This window comes from Python bivittatus, unplaced genomic scaffold (assembly GCF_059951505.1).
Source record: "Python bivittatus isolate LINGU-HERP-01145 unplaced genomic scaffold, Pbiv_v1 ctg000190_np1212, whole genome shotgun sequence".
Taxonomy (NCBI): Eukaryota; Metazoa; Chordata; class Lepidosauria; order Squamata; family Pythonidae; genus Python; species Python bivittatus.
Genome location: NW_028277042.1, coordinates 7225871 through 7248413, shown reverse-complemented (window position 1 = coordinate 7248413; position 22543 = coordinate 7225871). Strand labels below are relative to the sequence as shown.

Below are 22543 nucleotides of genomic sequence, written 5' to 3'. Positions count from 1 at the left end.
TAGTTGACCTTTGTGCATTATACTTTACCTTTTTCATCTGGTAGAAGGTCCTTGTAGAGAGCATTGGGAATGGCCTTGAAGGAGAGGAGGAAGAGCCACTACCAAGGCAATGGACAGATAAGCAGGGCTTGAGCCCATTCCAAGAAACTAATTTGAGAAAACACCTCAGACAAGCCCCTCCCGTAGTTCACATGAAGATGGGGGGGGGGCACATTCAGACTTGCAAGGTTCCGTTATTATACCTGTTACAATAAAAGACCTATATGGCATTGGTTTTTTTAGTGTGGTCTACCTTGTTGGGCTGACAGTCTTCTACTCGTTTGATTAAAGGACAGAAGAATAGTGTATATCAGTTTTCCTTTTTGTCACATTCTCCTATCCTCATCTTTTTAAAACAAAATACAATTGAGTGATGGGTAGACCAATACCTAAAGAGAAAGGACCAATTAAAACAATGTCTAAGGTAGAGTTTCTAGGGAGGGAAATGCTCAGGTAACATGATGGGAATTCTAAAGAGATCTTGTAGATTCATAATCAGCTCAGTATTTGTGGATTTGTGTCTCCATCTCCCCAGGGCCAGTCCAACACCTTAATCCCTGATAAAAATCCTTATCCCTTATCCCTTAATCCCTGATAAAAATCCCTGATAAAAAGCTGGTGCTCTTTATTTTGCTAATGTAGAGGTGAATAAGATGAGCACTGGGCTGCTGATCTCTTCTATAGATAAATCTAGCATTACTAGCTGCTCAACATAAGTAATCAAACAGGAAAATGAATAGTTTATTTCATTTATGTATTTGTTAGCTTAACATCCTGCTTTGCCTTCAGGAGCTTTAATAGCATCCCCTTCTCCCGTTTTTCCCCACCTCAACAACCCTGTAAGGAAAATTGGACTGAGAAAAAAGAAAGTCACCCAGATACCTTCTGTGGCTGAAGGTGGACGAGAACCTGAGGTTCATCCACCTTCTCCACTAGACCATTCTGCTGTTATGGAAGAATGATACATTCCAGTAGAAGAATCTGAGGCTGTAACTTCCAGTAATTTAAACAAGCCAAACACTTGCAGGAGAATCTCAAATCTGGACTATGGCAAGATGGTGGGACATTAATCTTCCCCTCCCTGTTTCCCAAATGACCCATCTTTTAATTTTTTTTTTTTAATCCAAAACTGCTATTTCACCATTGAGGAACATATCCGTATACATTAAGTGTAGCAATATGTTTTAAAATCATAATCTCTATCAAATTCTTTTTGTGCTTACATTCATAGACACATAATCATTGCTAATCAATTTGTTTAGGAAAAGGTACACTTGAGAGAAAAGAACTGCTGAATCTGGGAAAAAAAATGTTTGTTATCAGTTACTTTCAAAAAAAGTCAACACGCCTATATTTGACCTTAATAAACAGGTAGTCCTCACTTAATAACTGCCCTGTTTAGTGACTGTTTGAAGTTACAACAGCAGTGAAAAGTAGCTTTATGACCAGTCCTTGCACTTACCACCATTGCAACGTCTCTGCAGGCACATGATTGAGATTCAGGCACTTGGCAGCTGGCAGGTGTTTACCACCATTGCAGCATCCCCCAGTCACATGCTCACCATTTGCGTGCTTCACAGCTGGCTTACGACAAGCAGAGTCAATGAAGAAGCCAGCAGTGAAATTGCAAGTCACAGTCATCTGATGTCTTGCTTAACAACCACAGGTGATTCGCTTAACCATGGCAGAAGTGAGGTCATAAGCCCATCACAGTCATGTGATGTCTTGCTTAATGACCACATCACCTAGTGACAGAGTTGCTGGTCCTATTTGTGGTTGTTAAGCAAGGACTATCTGTATTACAAACCCTCTATCTGGGTAGATAGAAATAGACATAAACTGAAGGTTCTTCATCATATTAAACACTTGCCTGGTTCATATATGCTAACAGTCTGCCAGAGTTCTGTTTGTTTTTTATGGGTGGTAGGGTGGATGTACACTGTTCAATATGTCCCCATCACTCCTTTTGCCTTTCAGAATACATAAGTAAACCAGGAAATTTCTATCAGTAGTTTGTTTCATGTTAAGTTCTCAAGGATTTCTGATGTCACTTTCCTAGGAGCTTTAATCTGAAATCAGGGTTTGTTCTTGGTTTCTGATTCTTGGCTTCTTTAGAAACCAAAAGTCAGGAAACCTGGTTAAGATAAAAGTCTAAACAATTCATTGCTAGAATTCTGGAAGTTTTAGTCCCAGAATACCTGGAAAACATCAATGCTTTATAGGTGGGACTAGTCCATGTTCTGTTCTGTTGAAGTCTACAGATTCCTGCAATAATCTTGAAGAGGCTAAGGGTAGCAAGCTTCTTCACAGCGTGTTTCTATGCTTTGTAGGATCTCTGCAGATGGTGTAGACATTGTCCTGGATTGCCTTTGTGGTGAAAATACCGGTAAAGGTCTCAGTCTACTGAAACCACTTGGGACTTACATTTTATATGGTGAGTGAAATTCAACAGGTAAATAAATCCTGACCTTCTCAAGAATCACCATCCCACTGTAGCTATTCTAGTTGATTTCTAATTAGTGGGTAGCATGAAAGATTCAATTACTGTTTCAGATATCAACCGAGAAGTACCTTCAAAGGTTAAGGTGTCCTTTGAAGGACAAAGTGTCAAAGAAGGAGGCATATTTCACAGCATCAACACTGTGCATCACCTGCCATGCCCACAGAATCTCCTGCAGGGAGGAGAAATGAGAAGATGGCACAAATAGAAGAGAAGGGATATGAAAGATACATAGGAGCAATTTTTCTGTACTGGCCATCCAGGCTGTCTGTTTCTTGTGACCATATTTGAAGTCTCTCTTGACCCCTTTGTGCTGAGGTTTCCTCTTGCTCTTGGAGAAGTGTATATTTTAAACTGGAAGGAAACGTTAACTATTAAACTTGTTGATTTATAGAAGACATAGAACTCTGTGAAGCTAAGGCTTGGAATAAATGGTTCAGGTTGTATAAAGAGAGCCAGTTCAATGGAAAAGTTACCCTTGGAGGATATCCTGCCAAGGGTATCAAAAAATAGAGTTTCAAGCTTGTTTTTTGCATACTTTTTCCCTCGGATGTTTCTCTCCAAGGATTTCACTTCCCAGTCTCACAAGCAATCCTTTCTGCAGAGATATGATAGAACTTTTTCCATCCAAAAGGATCTGGAAGCCCAGATTCCCCACATTTTATGAAAAATATGTCATTGGCAGCAAAGGGGAATCTCCCACCACTCAACCATATCACTGAAAAATCCTTGTGGAAGAAACTTGACATGGCAGAAACCCCACACATGTATCATTCTTTCTCCCTTCTGAATAATTGCAGTGATGAATTATTTCCTCTATTCATTACTCCTGTCATTTCACAGATCCTGGAGACTGGTAGGCCAAGTGCTGTTGACCTCTAGATGTCAAACTGCCCAATAATATTTTAAATCTCTATCTCTGCATTAACAAAAAATTGGGCCCCACAGCCATGTTTAAATCATTAAAAAAGCAATAAATGCAAATCATTAAAACAATCCTAAAAAAAATATATCATTAAATATGGGATCCTATAGGGTTCTAGTGGTAATTAGGTTGGGGATGAAAGAGAAAAATCACTTTAATAGATACTGTTAAACCCCATACAGCTGGGCAAGATCAAGGAAAGACAAACTACACAGATTTCAATCAGGTCTCTTTGATTCAAATCTGGATTAAATATAGAATCTTGGAAACTGCAAGATAAATTTTCCACCTTCATTTAAAGTGAATTAATTGGGGTGGAATCTCTTTGAATACTTAGAAATGCATCTTCCCAGGTTTCGCCTCACCTGGGCTGAGATGGCATTTATGGGATAAGCTACCAACGGATTCACCTTCTATTTCTTGACTGTTCGTGTACCTTCCCTTCCATTATTTTCCCAGCCACCCCACAGTCTCTCACATATATCAATATAATGTGTGTATAATACAGGTATCATGTCAACAACCTAATTGGTGAGGGGCACTCCTTTTTCATTTTTTCTTCTCTCTCTTGCTCTCAATTTTTTCCTCTCGTGAATAAATGCAACCCTTCCAGCTGCATTTTCACAAGGTTGTGCAAAGTTAATTTTTTAAGGCAATGCATATGTAGATTAGAATTCTTCTACCCCCTAATATATTATCTCCACAAGTTGAATTTCATATCAGGATCTCTTAAACAAGCAGTCCTGTGTGTTAAGATATTTCAAGGCTAGCACTGGAAGCAGATTTGGAATTCAAAATATATGTCCTCCAAGTTCTAGCTTGGAAAAACTTACTCCAATTGTTATTGAGACCAAAACATTACAGATTTGCATCTAGCTTATTCAACCTCATCATCACTATGAGCGGCTCTTCCTTTCTCATCAGATGCTTCTTTCTACGCATTCTCTGAAACTTATGAGGGATGGAGAAGATATCATAAGATCTATTAGACTGCATCATTTTCCTTTATGTTGCATCTAGAATACTGCAGCAGGACATCTCAGGCACAGGGAGTCTAGAGAAACAGAATTTCCAGGGCTCTTATGCCCATGAGATACCACCTTGCTGGTAACATGATCCACCAAAAAGAGGACAGAAAATAATACACACTATTTGCCAGAAGGAATGCTCAAACTATCACACAATTGCACTCATTTCACATGCTAGCAAGGTTATGCTCAAAATCCTACAAGCTAGGCTTCAGCAGTACGTGAACCGAGAACTACCGGATGTACAAGCTGGGTTTCGAAGAGGCAGAGGAACTAGAGATCAAATTGCCAACATTCGCTGGATCATGGAGAAAGCACGAGAATTCCAGAAAAACATCTACTTCTGCTTCATTGACTATGCAAAAGCCTTCGATTGTGTGGATCACAACAAACTGTGGCAAATTCTTAAAGAGATGGGGGTACCAGACCATCTTACCTGTCTCCTGAGAAATCTGTATGCGGGCCAAGAAGCAACAGTTAGAACTGGTCACGGAACAACTGATTGGTTCAAAATAGGGAAAGGAGTACAACAAGGCTGTATACTGTCACCCTGCTTATTTAACCTATATGCAGAGTACATCATGAGAAATGCCAGGCTGGAAGAATCACAAGCTGGAATTAAGATTGCAGGGAGAATCATCAATAACCTCAGATATGCAGACGATACCACTCTAATGGCAGAAAGTGAAGAAGAACTAAAGGGCCTCTTGATGAGGGTGAAGGAGGAGAGTGCGAAAGCTGGCTTGAAACTCAACATTAAAAAAAATAAGATCATGGCATCTGGACCCATCAATTCCTGGCAAATAGAAGGAGTAGAAATGGAAGCAGTAACAGACTTCATTTATTTGGGCTCCAAGATCACCGCAGACGGAGACTGCAGCCATGAAATTAAAAGACGCTTGCTCCTTGGGAGGAAAGCTATGGCAAGCCTAGATAGCATATTAAAAAGCAGAGACGTCACCTTGCCGACAAAGATCCGCATAGTCAAAGCTATGGTTTTTCCAGTAGTAATGTATGGCTGTGAGAGCTGGACCATAAAGAAGGCTGAGCACCGAAGAATTGATGCCTTTGAACTGTGGTGCTGGAGAAGACTCTTAAGAGTCCCCTGGACTGCTAGAAGATCAAACCAGTCAGTCCTAAAGGAAATCAACCCTGATTGCTCATTGGAAGGATTGATACTGAAGCTCAAGCTCAGATACTTTGGTCACCTAATGCGAAGAGAGGACTCTTTGGAAAAGATCCTGATGCTGGGAAAGATTGAAGGCAAAAGGAGAAGAGGACAGCAGAGGGTGAGATGGTTAGATAGCATCACTGAAGCAATGAGCATGAAACTGAGCAAACTCAGGGAGGCAGTGAAGGACAGGAAGGCCTGGCGCAATATGGTTCATGGGGTCACGAAGAATCGGACACGACTTAACGACTGAACAACAATTTGCCAGAAGGCTTTCAACATTGCCACTAGGTAAGGGGCACATGGTTTAAGTGTTCTTTTTATGGCCCTGAGAAAAGCAGAAGGTTATTTGATGGGAGATATTTGGGTTTTCTTCCTTCTGATGGTATCATTAAGAGCACAACATGAGAGTAGAATTAAGCCCCAGCAGTAGAGAAGATACTCTTTTTCAGTAAGACTTTTATGGAGAATGGAGATGTTGTTTTATGATTTGGACGCAGGATGTCAATATTCTCCAGCTTTATCCTTGTGCCATGTAAATGATCTAATTCTATGCTCATGTGTTTTATTTCTCTGCTTCCCTCCCTCTTTCTTCTTGTCATTCTTTTCCAGGCTCTTCAAACATGGTTACTGGGGAAACCAAAAGTTTCTTCAGCTTTGCAAAATCAGTAAGTATAAGGTCTTTCTGGCTTTGTTAGAGTTTATTTGTATGTGCCATTTTCCAAGTCTCTCTTCCTTCCCCCACCCTTTTCTCCCCTCTCTCCCTTTTAACAGCATGACTCATCTTTTGCAGATTCAGATCCAAACTAGGCATTATGCACAGCAGAGGCATGAATGTTCCATTAAGTGTATTAGTTTCTTGTTTGTACCTTTGAAAAAATGGCAGGGAAGTATGGCTTAAATCTATTACCAGCTAGATACGAATAGAAAAGCAACTGGTTGATTGTTGAAATCCACTGTCACAGAGTCCAGGGTAGAAATAGGTGGAATTTTGAGACAAGGTAATTTAGAACAGTCCAAGGGTCAAGCCAAAAGCCAAAAATCACCAACCTGGAGAATTGGTCCACAGATTTAACTAGGTGTTCAGATGCCAAATCCGATCTAACACAGCAAACTCTGATTTGGTTCATACATTGAGATGAACCCTGGTTTATTTTAACCTTGATTTGTTGAATAAGCCATAAGTGCTTAATCCACACATGTCACTGAGCCACAAACTATTTTTAGTGGCTGGGCATAGTGGCTGGGTTCAGATATTGTACTAAAGCAGAGGTGTACAACTGCTAGCAGTTCAACCTTCTGTGGCCCATCAGGAGCTGCATTTCAAAAATGGAGAGCATCAAGATCTGCAGGGGAAGGGGGCATGAAGGGGTGAAAAGCCTTAAGTCTCTACAATTTGCTTTTAACCTTGCAACAAATTCCAAAAAGGTAAAAAAGAAAAACTTGAACAATTTAACCATCCACTCTGGGAGTTGCAAAAGGGCTGGTGGGCTAAAGTAAAACCAAAATGCTCACTTATTTCCTACTTATGGCTTTGACTTCATTGGCTAAAAAATCAGAAGGTGAGTCAAACTTTCTCACAAAATGAATGAATGAATGAATGATTTCTGAACATCTTTACTAAGTTCTCACTGACTAAGCCATTCTATGTTTTTAGCTTTGGCTTAGTGTGTCATTGCAGACTCAGCCATTGTGGCTTCTAAGCAGTTATTTATAGTCTAGGGTTGTATATTAACTTAGTCATGGTGGCTTACTCATTATACTTAAACCCTGGTTGAATGCAATCTGGGAACCCAGCCAGTTTTCCCCTAACCTAGGTTTGACAAGGGAGAGTTGGTCTTTTTGTGAGAAAGTTGAGGGGCATGAGCTAGTAGGTCTTAGAAGCAACAAACTGAGGCTAAAGTGCCCATATCCTAGTGGTTCATCTGGATCTACCTGTGTTTCATGCTTTTTTTTTTTTTTTTTTTTTGAGATCCTCCAGTGTGCTGAAGCATTGAAGACCCTACTCCACCCCCTCTGGCCTCCTATCTAGTATACATTCATTGATTGAGTGATTGATTGATTGATTGATTATGAGATACTTCATGGATCTACATTGTAATATACATTTTGTCTTTTTTTATCCCCATGGGACTGCTTCTTCCTAATCATACATTGCATGCTACATTAGTGGAAATGAAAAGTACTATATGAGACAGGAGCTAATTTCCTGTGTTTCTGGAAAAAGAGTATGTGGGTGAAAGATGAATATGCACACTTTACTCACCTTCAGCCTTTCTGTGTTGGAAGAGAAAATCTACAAGAAAAATGTTACCATAGTCTGTTTGTCTGTCTGTCTGTCTCTCTTTTGTGAGAAGTACTCCAAGTTACTTCATCATTTTGAAAGCTCGCTCTCCACTTTTTTTTCCCAATTTTGCAGTGTTGTGTTTGAACAGCATTGATGAGAAAGGTAGACAGTTTCTCTTTTCCTAGGAATTCTTAGCAAGGAAGTTGCTTTTTCATGGAGGTTGTAATTGGCACCAGACTTGATGACCCACTATTTATGCAATTAGTAATTGCACATGATACTTTCTATAAAAGGAAATAACACTTGTAGGACAAGGGTATTAAGCTGATTGTCTTCTGATGTGGTCTAAATCTGGATTAGACTCCCATGGACTTGCAGTTAGCAGTGGAAAATGACTTGTCTTGCACCAAATGGAAACTTTTCATCTCATACGTACATACATACATTATATTATATATATACAGTGGTACCTCGAGTTACGAATTTAATCCATTCCGTGACTCTGGTTGCAACTCGAATTGGTCGCAACACAAGGCAAATTTTCCCATAAGGTTCAATGTACTTACCGTTAATCCATTCTGGCGTGGAGGTGGCTATTGCTTGGAAGGAGAGTCAGGGGCAGAAAAATGGCCGTGGACCACGTGTCAGGGGCAGAAAAATGGCCGTGGACCACATGTCAGGGGTGGAAAAATGGCCGCGGACCACGTGTCAGGGGCAAAAAAATGGCCGTGGACCACGTGTCAGGGGTGGAAAAATGGCTGCAGACCACGTGTCAGGGGCGGAAAAATGGCCACGGACCACGTGTCAGGGGCGGAAAAATGGCCACGGACCACGTGTCAGGGGCGGAAAATGGCCGCGGAGCATGTGTCGGGCTGAAAAATGGCCACGGACCATGTGTCAAGGGCAGAAAAATGGCCGCGGACCACGTGTCACGGGAGGGAAAATGGCCGTGGATCCGGTTCGTAACTTGAGGTGGTTCGCAACACGAGGTAAATTTTTGGGGCTGGAGCTGGTTGTAACACGAAAAATTAGTAAGCAGAGGCGTTCGTAACTCGAGGTACCACTGTGTGTGTGTGTGTGGGTGTGTGTGTATTTATATATATAAAAATATCAAATTTGTCACCGCCCATCTCATTGAAATTACTCTGGGCAGTTTACAGCAGAGATAAAATCAATTAAAATACAATATAAAAACAATCTTAATAATAAAGAATTATTTATTTATATATTATTTATTTATATATTATTTATATATTATTTATTTATATATTATTTATTAATAAATATAAATAGAAAAGCACATGACCCATTATCTGATCTAAGACCATGGCCCAGAGCAAAAGATTAAGGTTTCCCCTACTTCTCCCCATCCCCTCCAGGAGGCAAGTCCAGATCAGGAAATCTCTACACCCTTTTGGCTTTTTATCCACCCAATTGCCCATGCTTACTTCAGGAAGATCAAACTGATGTACATAATTCCCCCACTTCCCATTCTGACCCAAAACAAATCTGGGAAGTATATTGGACAAAGAGATAAAGCCAAGTGTCCTTTAGGTTGTCCTGGGCTTCTGGTGGCTTCACAAGCATGTCCATTTTGCAGCCGTAAGAAGATAATTTGCCATTTTCTTCTGAAATGGTGGGGTGGGTATATGCTTTACTTCCTAGTCTAATTTGATCCCCCAAACAAGTACTAATGAGACCAAACCTGCTTAGCTTTCAAACCCAGACAAGGTCAGAGACAGGGCTTAGAATCACATAGTGAAATTCATGACTGGACTGAGTTTTAATATCCCCATTCATAGTCCAAAATCCATTATTGGGCAATACTTTTATTAGGACCAACCATAATTACACAACATATTTCATTTATTTATTTATATTTCAAATTTGTCACCACCCATCACACTGCAGAGCGACTCTGGGCAGTAAAAAAGAATAAATACTAATTAAAATAGAATAAATATTAATTAAAATACACTACAACAACAATATCATGGGAGTTCTGTAGTTCTCCTGGACTTTTCAACAGGGTCTGAAATCATACTATATGGGTTATGTTTTCTCCTGAATGTACCCAGCATAAGGCCTAATTAATCAGATCTTATTTACCTTGTTAGGATGACTTAAAGGCGTAATATTTATTCACATGGTATACCTTGGTTCTAACCTTGTCGCAATTTGTGTGTCTTTAGTGGTGGCAAGTGGAGAAAGTGAATCCTATCAAACTCTACGAAGAAAACAAAGTCATGGCTGGATTTTCTCTGTTAAACCTGCTTTTCAAACAGGGCCGAAGTAGCCTAGTCACTAAAGTAATGGACAATCTCATAAAACTTTACAATGAGAGGAAGATCAAACCAGTGGTTGATTCACTGTGGGCACTGGAAGAGGTAGGGCCTTATCTTTTTCCTTCTCTGATATGCTTGTTTTGGTTTGTTTTTCAAACAATGCATCTTAAATAAATAAAATATGATACAGTCTTTCCATCTGCGTTCCTCAAATGACTTAATGGGAGCACTAGGATTTTATAAGCTTGTATAAAATATAACTCTTTTAGGATAGAGATGAGAAAAGCAAGGAGTCCATTTCCTCGTTCCATGTTCTTGTGTCTCAATTATTAGCATATTCAGTGAAATATGTTGTTGATTTGAGTTTTGGCAGCTTCTGATTCAATGTAGCTTGTTTAAGCATTGGCACTGTTCTTATTAAAAAATCTTGAATGCTTTCCAGTCACGTACACTTTGCTCTCAGTTATATCATACTATGGATTTTCTAGCTTACTGTCTCAAAAAGCTTACAGGGAATGCTTGCAGGACATGGCAGTCTCCTCCCAGAGCATTGAGCAACTACTAAATGTTCTAGCCAGCCCTGCTGGTTAAAGGTGCAAAGCTTTGTCTGGCACAGAGTTTCCCAACATGCACAACTTCAATATATATCAACTTTAATTCCCAGAGTACTCAGCAACAGCCATGATGGCTAGAGAAGTCTTGGAGTTGGTTCACACATCTGACATTTGCCCAGCTTGGGAAACACTAGTCTAGCATACCTGGAGGACATCAGACAGATAGGAAGAAAGGCCCAATGACAATACTTCAGAGAGATGAGGACTCAGGCTGGATGGGTCAAAAAAAAAAAAAAAAAAAGGTGGATTTAAGGACTTAGCTAAAAAGAAAAGGGTAGCATCTTGAGGGGAATTAAAGAGATGAGAAGGGACATCTAAGCATGTCATGCTTTATTGTGTCCCATAATGAGAATAATCTGAAAAATATATTAAAATAGGATTGATTAGAATAAGCCTTCATGCAAATGTATATGAATTTTAGTGCAGGCTTTTAAAAATGTAAGAAGACGTAGAAATGGAACAAAACAAGGTTGAGAAATAAGAAATGGAGTGAAACCAAAAATTGGTAGATTTGTCCTTTCCAATTAGCAGGCAGGGCTAGAAGTTCCTATGCTCATATATGTAAATGGTAGCATGCTATCTTATAAAATAACATTCTTTCATTTGTTTGGTAACACTTCATACCATTTGGCAGTAATCTTTCCTATCACTCTGACATTAGCTTAAGAAGTACATAAATACAGTCTGTTCAAGACTATCGTTTAGCTCATTCATCAAGCCTACTCACTGTCATCTGGTGGGGAAATGAAAAAAACACATTAAACCTTATAATTATCCTCGTCCTTTCCTTTCCTCTCTGATATACACTTATTTTTCAATTATCAGTCTGAGGTTTTTCCTGAGTTGCCATATTAAGGGTGGTATTGTCATTCATCTTTGGAATCCAGAGTCTCAGAGGTTACATAGCAAAAAAAAAAAAAAAAAATTAAAGCCATCAAGGGTATATGGCCAGGATGTATCCAACTCCATGCTTGGCAGAAATACAAACAGACAAGGACACACAGAAAGGTAGAAACTTCTCTTTTCTCCCCAGTGACTAAAATAAAAGATTTTTGGCTGCTATTATAAAGACAGTGTTCATGTTGTACCTCAAAGCAGCAGGAGGCATGATGCAATCTGCAATGCAGGATGGACAAAATGCAGTTTTCAATCCAAATTTCAGTGTATCAATGCAGAGAAGTCACACAAACTACTCCCAGTGAAGAAGATTCAAGTAGTTGGGAAAAGGCATTGAAAGAGATGAACTTTCAGGACCCTGGACAGGTAATTAGGAGCTGAACACTTGGGCCCAGCAAGTTTCTGCTCCAACTGAGGCCATACAAATGTCTGCAGTCTTCTACAGTATGTTACTTCAAGGTTCTACCCACTATCTCCAGCTGAAGAGTAGAGACGTCCTCAAGGGTTTTGTCTTAGATTCCCAGATGGTACTGCTAAGCATGAAGCTTTCTGATGAGGGAGTTTCTAGTTTATCTGGAAGCCAGTCCTGGAAGTGAAGGGTCTGTAGTCTTCATTTAGGGACCTTGAGTCTACACTTTTATCACGGGTTGCTCTCTCTGCCCTGTGTGTGTCAACGTTCTAGTTTAGTATGATATTATGACTGTTCTGTTGCCAGGTGTTTTTGTTGAGAACTGACTACGTGAATAAATATCACAGGTGTCCATGGGAAATAAAACCTAATAACTATATCCATTTATATTAGTTATGGATGGGTGGGTATTAACTCAATACGTTGGTTGCTTTGTTATGGTAAAGTTCACATTGTCAAACTAAACATTAAAAATAGAAGAGTGATTTTGTTAATTGGAACTTTTTCTCCCCTAAGGTCTGCCCCTTTCTGCAGCTAAACTAATGAAATGTACTGTACATTCATGCTTGATATTTCCATGACAACATATTCTCTGTCATGCAAATCAATCTATTAATGGGAAAAAGGCCAAGGAGAGTGGTGTACTGGCATTCCACTTTGTCATTTGCCTTGCAATATGTAACAATCTTCCTGTTCTGGTTTCTCTATTAAATAAACATCAGATGTTCAAAGTCTATTAATATATTTAGATGGTAGATCAGTGCTATCCTTCTTATTTTCTTCCAGCACAGCACTGGTTCCTGTAATCAAGTCAACTGTCTTCAGAAGAGATCAAAGTTAGTAGAAACCTGAGGTTTGAATGGGCCTACCAATTTACCATTATTGTTTTTGACAAATTTTGGCAAGATAAGGGAAGAGTTAAAGTAAGAAAAAAACTGTAAGCCTGGAACCAAACCAATAAGAATTCATCTTTGAAGATGAATGTAAGGAACAAACTGTTAGTTAGATACTAAAAATGATAGAGGTTGTCTCAGTTTACTCTGCTTGAAATTAAGTATAATGAGGTTTAGTTATAAATAAATGAAAATAGACTTGGAGAGAGATGGGATCCATCTACACCATCTGGCAGACACCATATTTCTAAATGTCCATAGCCAGAGACCAATTCTAAATGATTACTAATTAGATTTGAGAACAAAATACTTTGAGGAAAGACAGATGTAAGCCAGAGTCCTAGTATTCATTCTCCAAAATCAAAAATTGGGAAGAATAAATGGATTCTCTAAGTAGTGTTGCTTTTATTACAATGTATTTATGTCTTCAGCTCAGTATCATAGAAACAACCACATATCAAAAGCTGTCCTGGACAGGGAAAGTTTTAGTATACATTGAAAGGCCATTAGTGAGCAAGTGAAATTGTTTTCCCACAGAGGAAGCCCAGAACCTAGGAATGCCACTGGGAGGGCCTTCTCTCAATCCCAGTTAAGTATAATTCATAATTGCTAGGGGCAAGCTCTAAAGTAGCAGACAATCCTTCAAATATCCTAGTCTCAAAGCAGGAAGGACTTAGAACAATGCAGTACTGAAGTCTGCCCTCCTATTTCCTGAACATTTTCCTTTTCCCTTTCAGGCTGCTTCAGAATTTCTGTAGAATTTATTTCAGTTCTTGAGCTTTGATTGAGAAGCTGCTTCTGTTGCCATTGTTACTGCTTCCTTTTATAGATCTCTCCATTACTTTGCAGCCCCCCTAGTTGCCTATATTCCCTAATCTGAAATAGCCCCAGGGAGCAGGTCATTAGGATATCTTCCTGAAGATAAATTGAACCCTCTGAAGCCAAGGAAGCTGCAGAGTGATGGAGAAATGATGGTGTATGCTGATATTTTCAAAGAGATGTGCTATCCATGTAAAACAGATTGAACCCCCACTCCCTCAATTAACAAGTATTTGGAATTCAAATATATATGGGCTACATGATTGAATTCTACACGTGAGTCCCCATAACTCCCTCTCTAAATGTAATATATTATGTAAATATATAAAGTAATATCTAAATATAATGTATAAAGCCACTGCAGATGTAATATATTCCCCCTGAGCATTATGATATGGAAGATCAGAGTATAATATAAACCTTTATGAATGATTCAGAGATTACACCTGGTGCAAAATGCCATTGCCAAGATACTAATAGGGGCAGTTATAAAGGAACATACAATCCTGTTCATGAAAGAGCAACCATGAGTTCCAGGCCAAATTTACTGTGCTGCTGTTGACCTAGAGGCCTCTAACTTGCAGGACCAGATATATGAACATTTCAACTTGCCCATGTCCTTACACATGAGAGGAAAGTGGGAGACCAGTCTGATAGTCCCTCTATTCACAATTAGAAATGATGAGATCTTCACTCTGGTGGAAGACTTCTAATGCAGACAGTCCTCTACTTATGAACTTTTGAATGATGAACTCTCACTGATATGAACAAACCTGTCCGCAACTCCAACCTAGAAGGTCCCAAAAGGCAGGAAATGATTTGTTTACAGCACCACATACAATATGTACGCTTGGCAGCACCATCATGTATTGGGAGGCTGAGCATTTTATCCTTGGTTGGACTTATGAACAAAATGGACTTACAAACAGCCTCTTGAAACGTAACCTGTTTGTAAGTAGAGGACAGTCTGTAATTGAAGTTTTAGAGTGATCTGTAAAGGTAAACTCGTCTATAATGTATTGCTTTTAACAACAGAGGTATTCTTCCCCCCCCCCTTTACTTCTGACTGTTCTTTTTTCTCTTTGCTTTTCTTTTCTTCTTTCAAAGTAAATCCATTGGGGGAAGGGAGGAATTGTTGCTGCAGATGCAACTCACCTTAAATCAGGGTTTCTACCCACTGGTGAGTTGCAACTCATCAACAGTAGACCAGTGGTCATAAGCTGATATAAACTATGGTGGGAACTGGATATTTGCATGTATATACACTAGTGTAAAACAGATTTAACCCCCACTCCCTCGATCAACTCCAATGATTGGGGGACCCTTGGTGTTGTTGGAAGTAAGCTTCAATTTATTCTCATACTGAGTCCAATATCACACTTCCAGGCACCACTACAGCCTCCCTGGTACAAGGTGGAAAAATGAGATAGAAGGGGATGTCATCCACATTCAATGACATAAATATCTAGAAGAACTTGGTGATGGTTTAATGTAGCTGCTGTTCAGTGGAGACTGAGACTTTATAGGATGAAAGAACAGTTGCCAAAGTCTTCAAGAATTTATCCAGGAAGAGATTACCAATCCAGAAAGAATGATTGCTGTAACAATACCGTGCCTCCAGATCTCATTCTGGCAAGTTGGTCCAGAATCACAGAGCAGTCTTTGGTATCACTGGTAACCTCAGAGAATAAAAAGCTTTGTTTGTGTCCAAACTATGGACACAACAGATATGGAACCATATCTATGAGAGTGAAAAATGTGTCTGAAATGTCAGGCTCTAAGAATACTTTACAAGCTTTCAGTCTTGCAAGCCAGATTCCATAAAACAGCAGTGCAGTTATGATTCTGCCCATTTTGTAGAGCCAAGAATTAACTTTGTATTGGGTGAGCCACTTCCACTGAACATGGGGCTGGAGCAAGGTTGTTTGTTGCATTATAATTGGATAGCTACATCAAAGAGCTGAATTAGAGTTTGAGGTTTTGTAAACTTGAATGAAGTACTTGGCGACATTTCTAAGAGTTGCTTACAGGGGCTCCTAAACAGGGCAGCAGGAGCCCCTTTGCACTGACATTAATGAATTCCTGCCTCTGTGCAAACGCTTCACATCAGCTGCGGAATGACTATTGAAAAGAGAAAGGACTATTAAATAGATTGAGACAAATCTTCAAGGCAGCAAGACTTGATTCTTCTCATGAGTACCACTGTTTCAGATGAGCTAAGTGGCTGTTAAAGGACTTGCAGTTAAACCCCAATGCATACACCACACCAGTATCTTGGAGCAGCCTTTAACAGTGTTCTAGCACTTGAAATTTTGGACTGGCCCTATTAATAGGAGACCTTATTCCTCTGCAAATCATCATCACCATGATCACATCATCACCTGAATAAAGGTCCATGCATATTGGCAGATATCCACATGCACTCTCACTGAGCCTCAAGAGACAGTAGCTATAATGTTTAACTTGGTCATGACATCAGACTAATATAGGTAACTACTAAGTGGTCCTGAGAACTCTTGTAGCTTATTTTGAATAATTATTTCTTGAAGCATAACATGATTAGCGTAACTGTAGTGCTAATTAATGGTAGAATAATTTCTCCTTTCTTGTCACTCTAATTCCACCATTATCACCATGAGTGCACATTTTAATCTTCACTAGAATTTAACACATTATGATCAGTATTGGTTCTTTTGTTCTTACCAGTGGAACTGTGTGCACAAGGTGGAATTTAATTTCATTGCTTGATATTAACTTACAAAATGGCATTCCATATTTGGAAACTGAATCCCTGGTGGTTTTAATCAAACAGCAAGGGCATTTTAGATGGTGCTCCAATTTAAAAAGCTACTGTTCATTTTTCAACAGTTGAACAGGAAAGCTGGTGTCATCTATTTTGCAGTCATGCTGTTTGTAACCCAAGTAGGCCTCCACAGATGCCTTAAAGCTCTATCACTTTACTGCTCTAAAGAACACCTTGAAATAAATTAATTCAAAACAAAAGTCCTGGTACTCTCTAGGAAATGCTTTAAGGCCCCAATCAGATGGATGACCAATGGCAAACTCATCAAGCAGATAAAACCCTTAAATATCTAGGTCTCTATTTTTAATCTTCTACCTGTTGGTCTACTCAGAAAAGAGAGCTTCCAGGAAATCCCCAAAACCATCCTTTGCAATTACTAAATTTGCCGGTCAGTTAACAATTATGTCCCAGCAGCTATTAAACTAGTTAAAGCTAAATATCTGTTTTTGATGGTATATTGCTCAGTTGTGTATTATGAGGAGTCTTCTGATTTAGAAGTGGTTCAATCACAATTCTTGAAAATCTTACTATGAGTTCCTTATTCAATTGCCAATGCCCTAACATGTCTAGAATTAGGCTCCATTTCCCTTGGGACCCGATTAAGACTCTGTCATCTTAAATTCTGGCTGAAGCAAGTCTACCGGGGAACTTCCTTAATTCATCTCACTTGCTGGTTAAGTTCTCTTCCAACCTAAGAAGGCAAATTAATGATGATTTGGCATATTGCAGTCTTACCCTGTCAGCACTACCTGCTTTGGGACTTGATGAAACCAAACCTTGGCTGAATTAAAGCAGAGGATTTGGGATCCAGATATCCAAAAGGACAGATCCAGAGTCTCCCATCTCTTTTATAGCACAATCACTTCCCCTCCTTGGTCTGTCCCTAGATATTTCTATAACATCTAAGATGCTCCACATGGGAGACTATTTACTTTGGCTCGAATTGAGGCACTATTGATTAGGGCAACAACCGGTAGGTATATAAGCCTCCCGTGTAAAAGCAGAACTTATTTCTGTTCAGACTCAGAGGTGGAATCTGTCTCATGTGTACTATTAAAATGTCCATTGTACACCCAATGGCAATCAAGTTTAATACAGTACTCCCAATTGTTAATAACTCTAATTGCCATCATGACCAGGAGGCTGTTACCCTTCTCCTGGGTGACCACTTTGCAGAAACCTCTAAGAAGGCTACAAAGTTCTTATTAACAGCTATAATTGTTAAAAACTGTCTGGTTCCTCCTTCACACTGTTAACTGTTGGCTGCAAGTTGCTTTAGGATTTTCTTGCCATTTTAAAATTTCCTTTTTATAGTTATTGTGCTGAGGATTGACTTGTTTTGTTACTGTGTGGTTTAAAAAATTATAAGAATAAACTCCAGCACTTCTCTGCCTAAAGCTTGACTCTACATGATAAAACAACAGTGTTAATATTTTGGAAGGGTGAGCTCAACATTTTGGAATTCAAATACATATGGGCTCCATGATTGAATTCTACACATGATTCCCCATAACTCCCTCTCCGAGCAGCTCTAAATGTAATATATTATATTCCCCCTGAGTGTTATGATATGGAAGATCAAAATATAATATAAACCTTTATGGATGATTCAGAGATTACGCCTGGTGCAAAATGCCATTGCCAAGATATTATAGGGACAGTTATAAAGGAACATATAATCCTGTTCATGAAAGAGCAACCATGAGTTCCAGGCCAAATTTACTATGTGCCATTGACCTAGAGGTCTCTAACTTGCAGGGGCAGATGTATGAAAAATCACTCATTTCTGCTTGCCCATGTTTTTAAATATGAAAATGGGAGGCCAGTCTGATAGTCCCACTATTCAGAATTACAAATGATGAGATCTTCATTGTGGTGGTAGACTTCTAGTATAGACAGTCCTATACTTATGAACTTTCGAGTGACAAACTTTCATCAGTATGAACAAACCTGTCTGCAACTCCAACCTAGAAGGTCCCGGAAGGCAGGAAAGGGTTAGTTTATGGTGCCACATATATATGCCTGGCAGAAGCATTGTACATTGAGAGGCTGAGTACTTTATCCTTGGTTGGACTTACGAACAAAATGGACTTAACTAACAGCCTCTTGGAACATAACCTGTCTGTAAGTAGAGGATAGTCTGTAATTGAAGTTTTAGAGTCATCTGTAAAGGTAGACTCATCTATAATGTATTGCTTTTAACAACAGAGGGTTTTTTTTCCCCCTTATTTTTTTCTCTTTGCTTTGCTTTTCTTCTTTCAAAGGAAATCTATGGGGGGCAGGGAGGAATTGTTGCTGTAGTTGCAACTCACCTTAAATCAGGGTTTTTACCCACTAGTGAATTGCAACTCATCAATGGTAGACCAGTGGTAATAAACTGATATAAACTATGGTGGGAACTAGTTGTTTGCATGTATATGTACTAATGGGAAGTTTTGAGAATATGTACTTCTTCGCAAGATTCTGGCTCTTATTTTTAATCACTAAGAATGGGCCAGAAAACCAGAAGCCTTTTCCACAGTGGATCAAAACTTTGGCTCAAAACTTTCAGGAATAGAAAGACAGGTGTTAGTGCAATTTTGCAATTTCATGCACAAAACATTAGAGAGGAATAAATTACATCTTTTAAAAGGTTTGTGTTTTTTTTTCCTGCCAGGGAGAAGCCTCCTTTGGCTTTGCTTAATTTTCTTTCTCCGTTTCTTTTTTACTTCACTGTCTTGCCAGTTCTCTCTTCTGCTCTTGAGTTTGCTGCACCAGCAGCAAGACCTTTTGTCTTTTAAAAACATTTAAGCTGTGGATCTCTAGGCACTTATGGGTTATTTATTGTAAATTTCAGACTAATATGACTCTCATCTAGGCAAAGACATGCAACTACCAATAAAGTAGGAAAACATTACCTACACCCAACCGGCATCTGAATTGTGTTGCCTGACCATTGGCTCAATGCGTAGAGAGTAAGGAAGGTGACTTAGATGGAGATATGTAGGGACCCTTACCTAGGCAAAAGGGTTGAAACATTTTTTTAATGTTTCAGAAGCAGATTGCATTCAAAACAACTCAGGCAGATGCCTCTTTAATTCACTGGAGTATAAGGTAGGTAGGTAAACCTTTATTGCAGTCTTTGACCAACATCTGTTCAGATACATACATAAAATACATTAAAAATGGCAGTTAAAAGAAGTTAAATGAGTCAGAGAGGAAGGAGGGGAGGGGAGGGGAAAAATTAAAACTGCAAAGAAATGCAGTTTATTGGACAATATTTGTTGCCTCCTTCTTGTAGCAGCAAGGCAAAATTTGGCTACATTATGGGTGGTGATGGATTTATGGTCTGCTAAAAGCTAGGAGACTTAACATTGGTCATCTCTCCATGGGAATTCCTTTATGAGTGGCTGGATTAACACCTCATGCAGGTCCAAATAGAAATTTCAACAGGATATGCTGAATCCATGGGACATCCCTGGGGCAAAGTCAGTTGTGGGAGGGATTTTTGGGGTATTTACTATCAATAACTGCTGAAGGCGTGTGTTGAATCTAACCACAGCAAATCTGTATAAAGTGTATAAGGAGGTGGAAGAGGTACGGCACAACCTGACTTGCAAGTTTCTGTTATTATAGGCAATCCCAAGAATGGTAGTTTTAGCCTTTCTGTGGAATTGATTTCCTAGTATGGTCTACCTAGCGGTCAACTGTCATCTTCACAACATCATTTCTACATCCTTGATATATAAGTGAATATGGGTTCAATTCATAGCACAGGAATTGGTATGAGGATTATCTACGGATGTTATGGAATACTTCCTCAGGCAAAATGATCTGAGATCAGGGAGGAACAGAAAAGTTCAAAACTTCGATTGTCTGTTTGGACTACTGTTTGGACTACTGAAGCTGTTTTAGGCTGCTTTTCATGTTTTGCCTTTCTCCATTTCTGTTTCATCCGGTGCGATGAATTGATCTGGGGAATTTCAATGTTTTCACACACTTTTTTGTCGTTTGTGTGGATTGTAACGATGATACATCCTGCTATTTATTGGTTGTTGCTTTATTTACAGTTATTTAGATCCTGCCATTCAGGATAACAATCTCTCCAAACAATTTAGAAATGAAACAAGCTATTATAAACATACAGGCATACATCCATGCATGTAAACAAAATGGCAGTCCTTTGGGTCATGGGGAGAGAAGCAATACAGTTGAGCAGGTTTCTGAAGTGGTCGTCATCCATCCTTCCTCCCTCTCTTCTCAAGGAACTTATGGCTTTTGGATGTTTGTATAAAGGATCCAGTAATTATATATTCACGCACAGGAAGTTTTGGTTTCCATTAATATCACATACACAGTGGACAGAATGGAGCTGGAAGGAGACTAATCAGACCTTAGTCACTGTGTCCACACAGCAAACTTATTTATTTTATTACTGATTTTAATCCATTCTAATGGATTCAGATTATACACTGAACCACAGACTAACCAAGTAAGTTTGATTTGCACAACCTATGAAGCCACAAACAATGAACTAAGATTAAAACTAACCAAGCTAAGTCTGTTGAGTGACTGCAGCTCCTAGATCTTTCATTAGCCTACTTCAGTACATTGTGTGAACATAGCCAGTGGATACTTAGAAGTTACTGTGACAGCACTGAGTGCTTGCTGTCTGTGGGTTAATGCCAGCACCTGGCTGAGCATCAAAACAGAAAACCAGACAGATGCTTTATCGGTTTGGACAAAATCTGGATGAGCTACCTGCGCCACTGGCGTTACCAAAGTAACCCTGATGCTAAAAGCTTGTAATTTTAGGCCACATGACCTGTAACCATGGAGACCTTATCCCCATAATTTGCAATGACGACGTGTTTTAGTTGCTTGTTCCTTAGCAGCACTGGGGTAAAGCAGACAGGGAGAAGAATGAGAGACCAAAAGTGTCTCCTTTAACTGTGCTCTCACCAGTGTTGACTACAAAGATTTAAATATGTCCTTCAGAAATACCCCAGTAATGTTATTATTAAAGGCTACCTAGAGCATATCCAAATCAGTGGGATATTTTCCATATTAACAGGGTCAACATCTGAGATTAAGGAGCATTGCCTACTAATAGCTGACTGCTGTCTCTCTAATAAACTCAGACTCCTGAGCATTTCACCATGGAATGTGTGAAATACCTATGAGAAATGTGGCTAATCTTACATCAGCCTTCCATTCCAGGCAGGCAGGCAGGCAGGAAGAGAGAGAGAGAGATACCCTCTCACCCCTATGGGTGGTGCGTGTCTTCCTCAATCGTAGGTCCTCTACCAGAGGCCTGGCAGTTTGAGGGTTCTGTGCAGGATCTGAGCTGTTCCTAGCACTGCACTCTTCTGGACAGAGAGCTCTGATGGTTCTTGGGATCTGTTGGAGCCACTCTCCCAGCTTAGGAGTCATACCCCCAAGTGCTCCTACCACCACTGGGACCACTTTGGCCTTTACTTTCCACATCTTCTCTAGTTCCTCCTTCAGGCCCTAGTACTTCTCCAGCTTCTCAAACTCCTTCTTTCTGATGTTGCTGTCACTTGGCACCACTACAGTTATCACCACCACTGTTTTCTGGTCCTTGCTGCTACCACAATGTCTGGTTGTTTGGTCAGTACCTACCTGTCCATCTAGATCTGGAAGTCCCACAGGATCTTAGCCCTGTTATTCTCCATGACGTTCTGTGGAATCTCCCATCTGGACTTGGGAGGGTGTAGCCCATACACTGTGCAGATGTTCCTGTACACAATGCCGGCTACTTGGTTGTGCTGTTCAGTGTATGCTGTGCCTGCCTGCATCTTACACTCTGTCACTGTGTGTTGGACTGCCTCTGAGGCCTCTTTGCACAATATGCACCTTGGGTCCTGTATATA

General features: G+C 39.7%; 1 protein-coding gene across 1 annotated transcript in view; it reads left to right on the top strand.

The window, feature by feature from the left end:
- The window catches only part of VAT1L (vesicle amine transport 1 like), a 60025-nt gene that overhangs the window by 23797 nt on the left and 13685 nt on the right, over positions 1–22543 (top strand). Inside the window, exons 5-7 of the mRNA XM_088135996.1 lie at positions 2370–2473; positions 6276–6331; positions 10143–10337. Of these exons, the coding sequence (XP_087992122.1) occupies positions 2370–2473; positions 6276–6331; positions 10143–10337 (355 nt within the window). The remainder of the gene's footprint in view (positions 1–2369; positions 2474–6275; positions 6332–10142; positions 10338–22543) is intronic.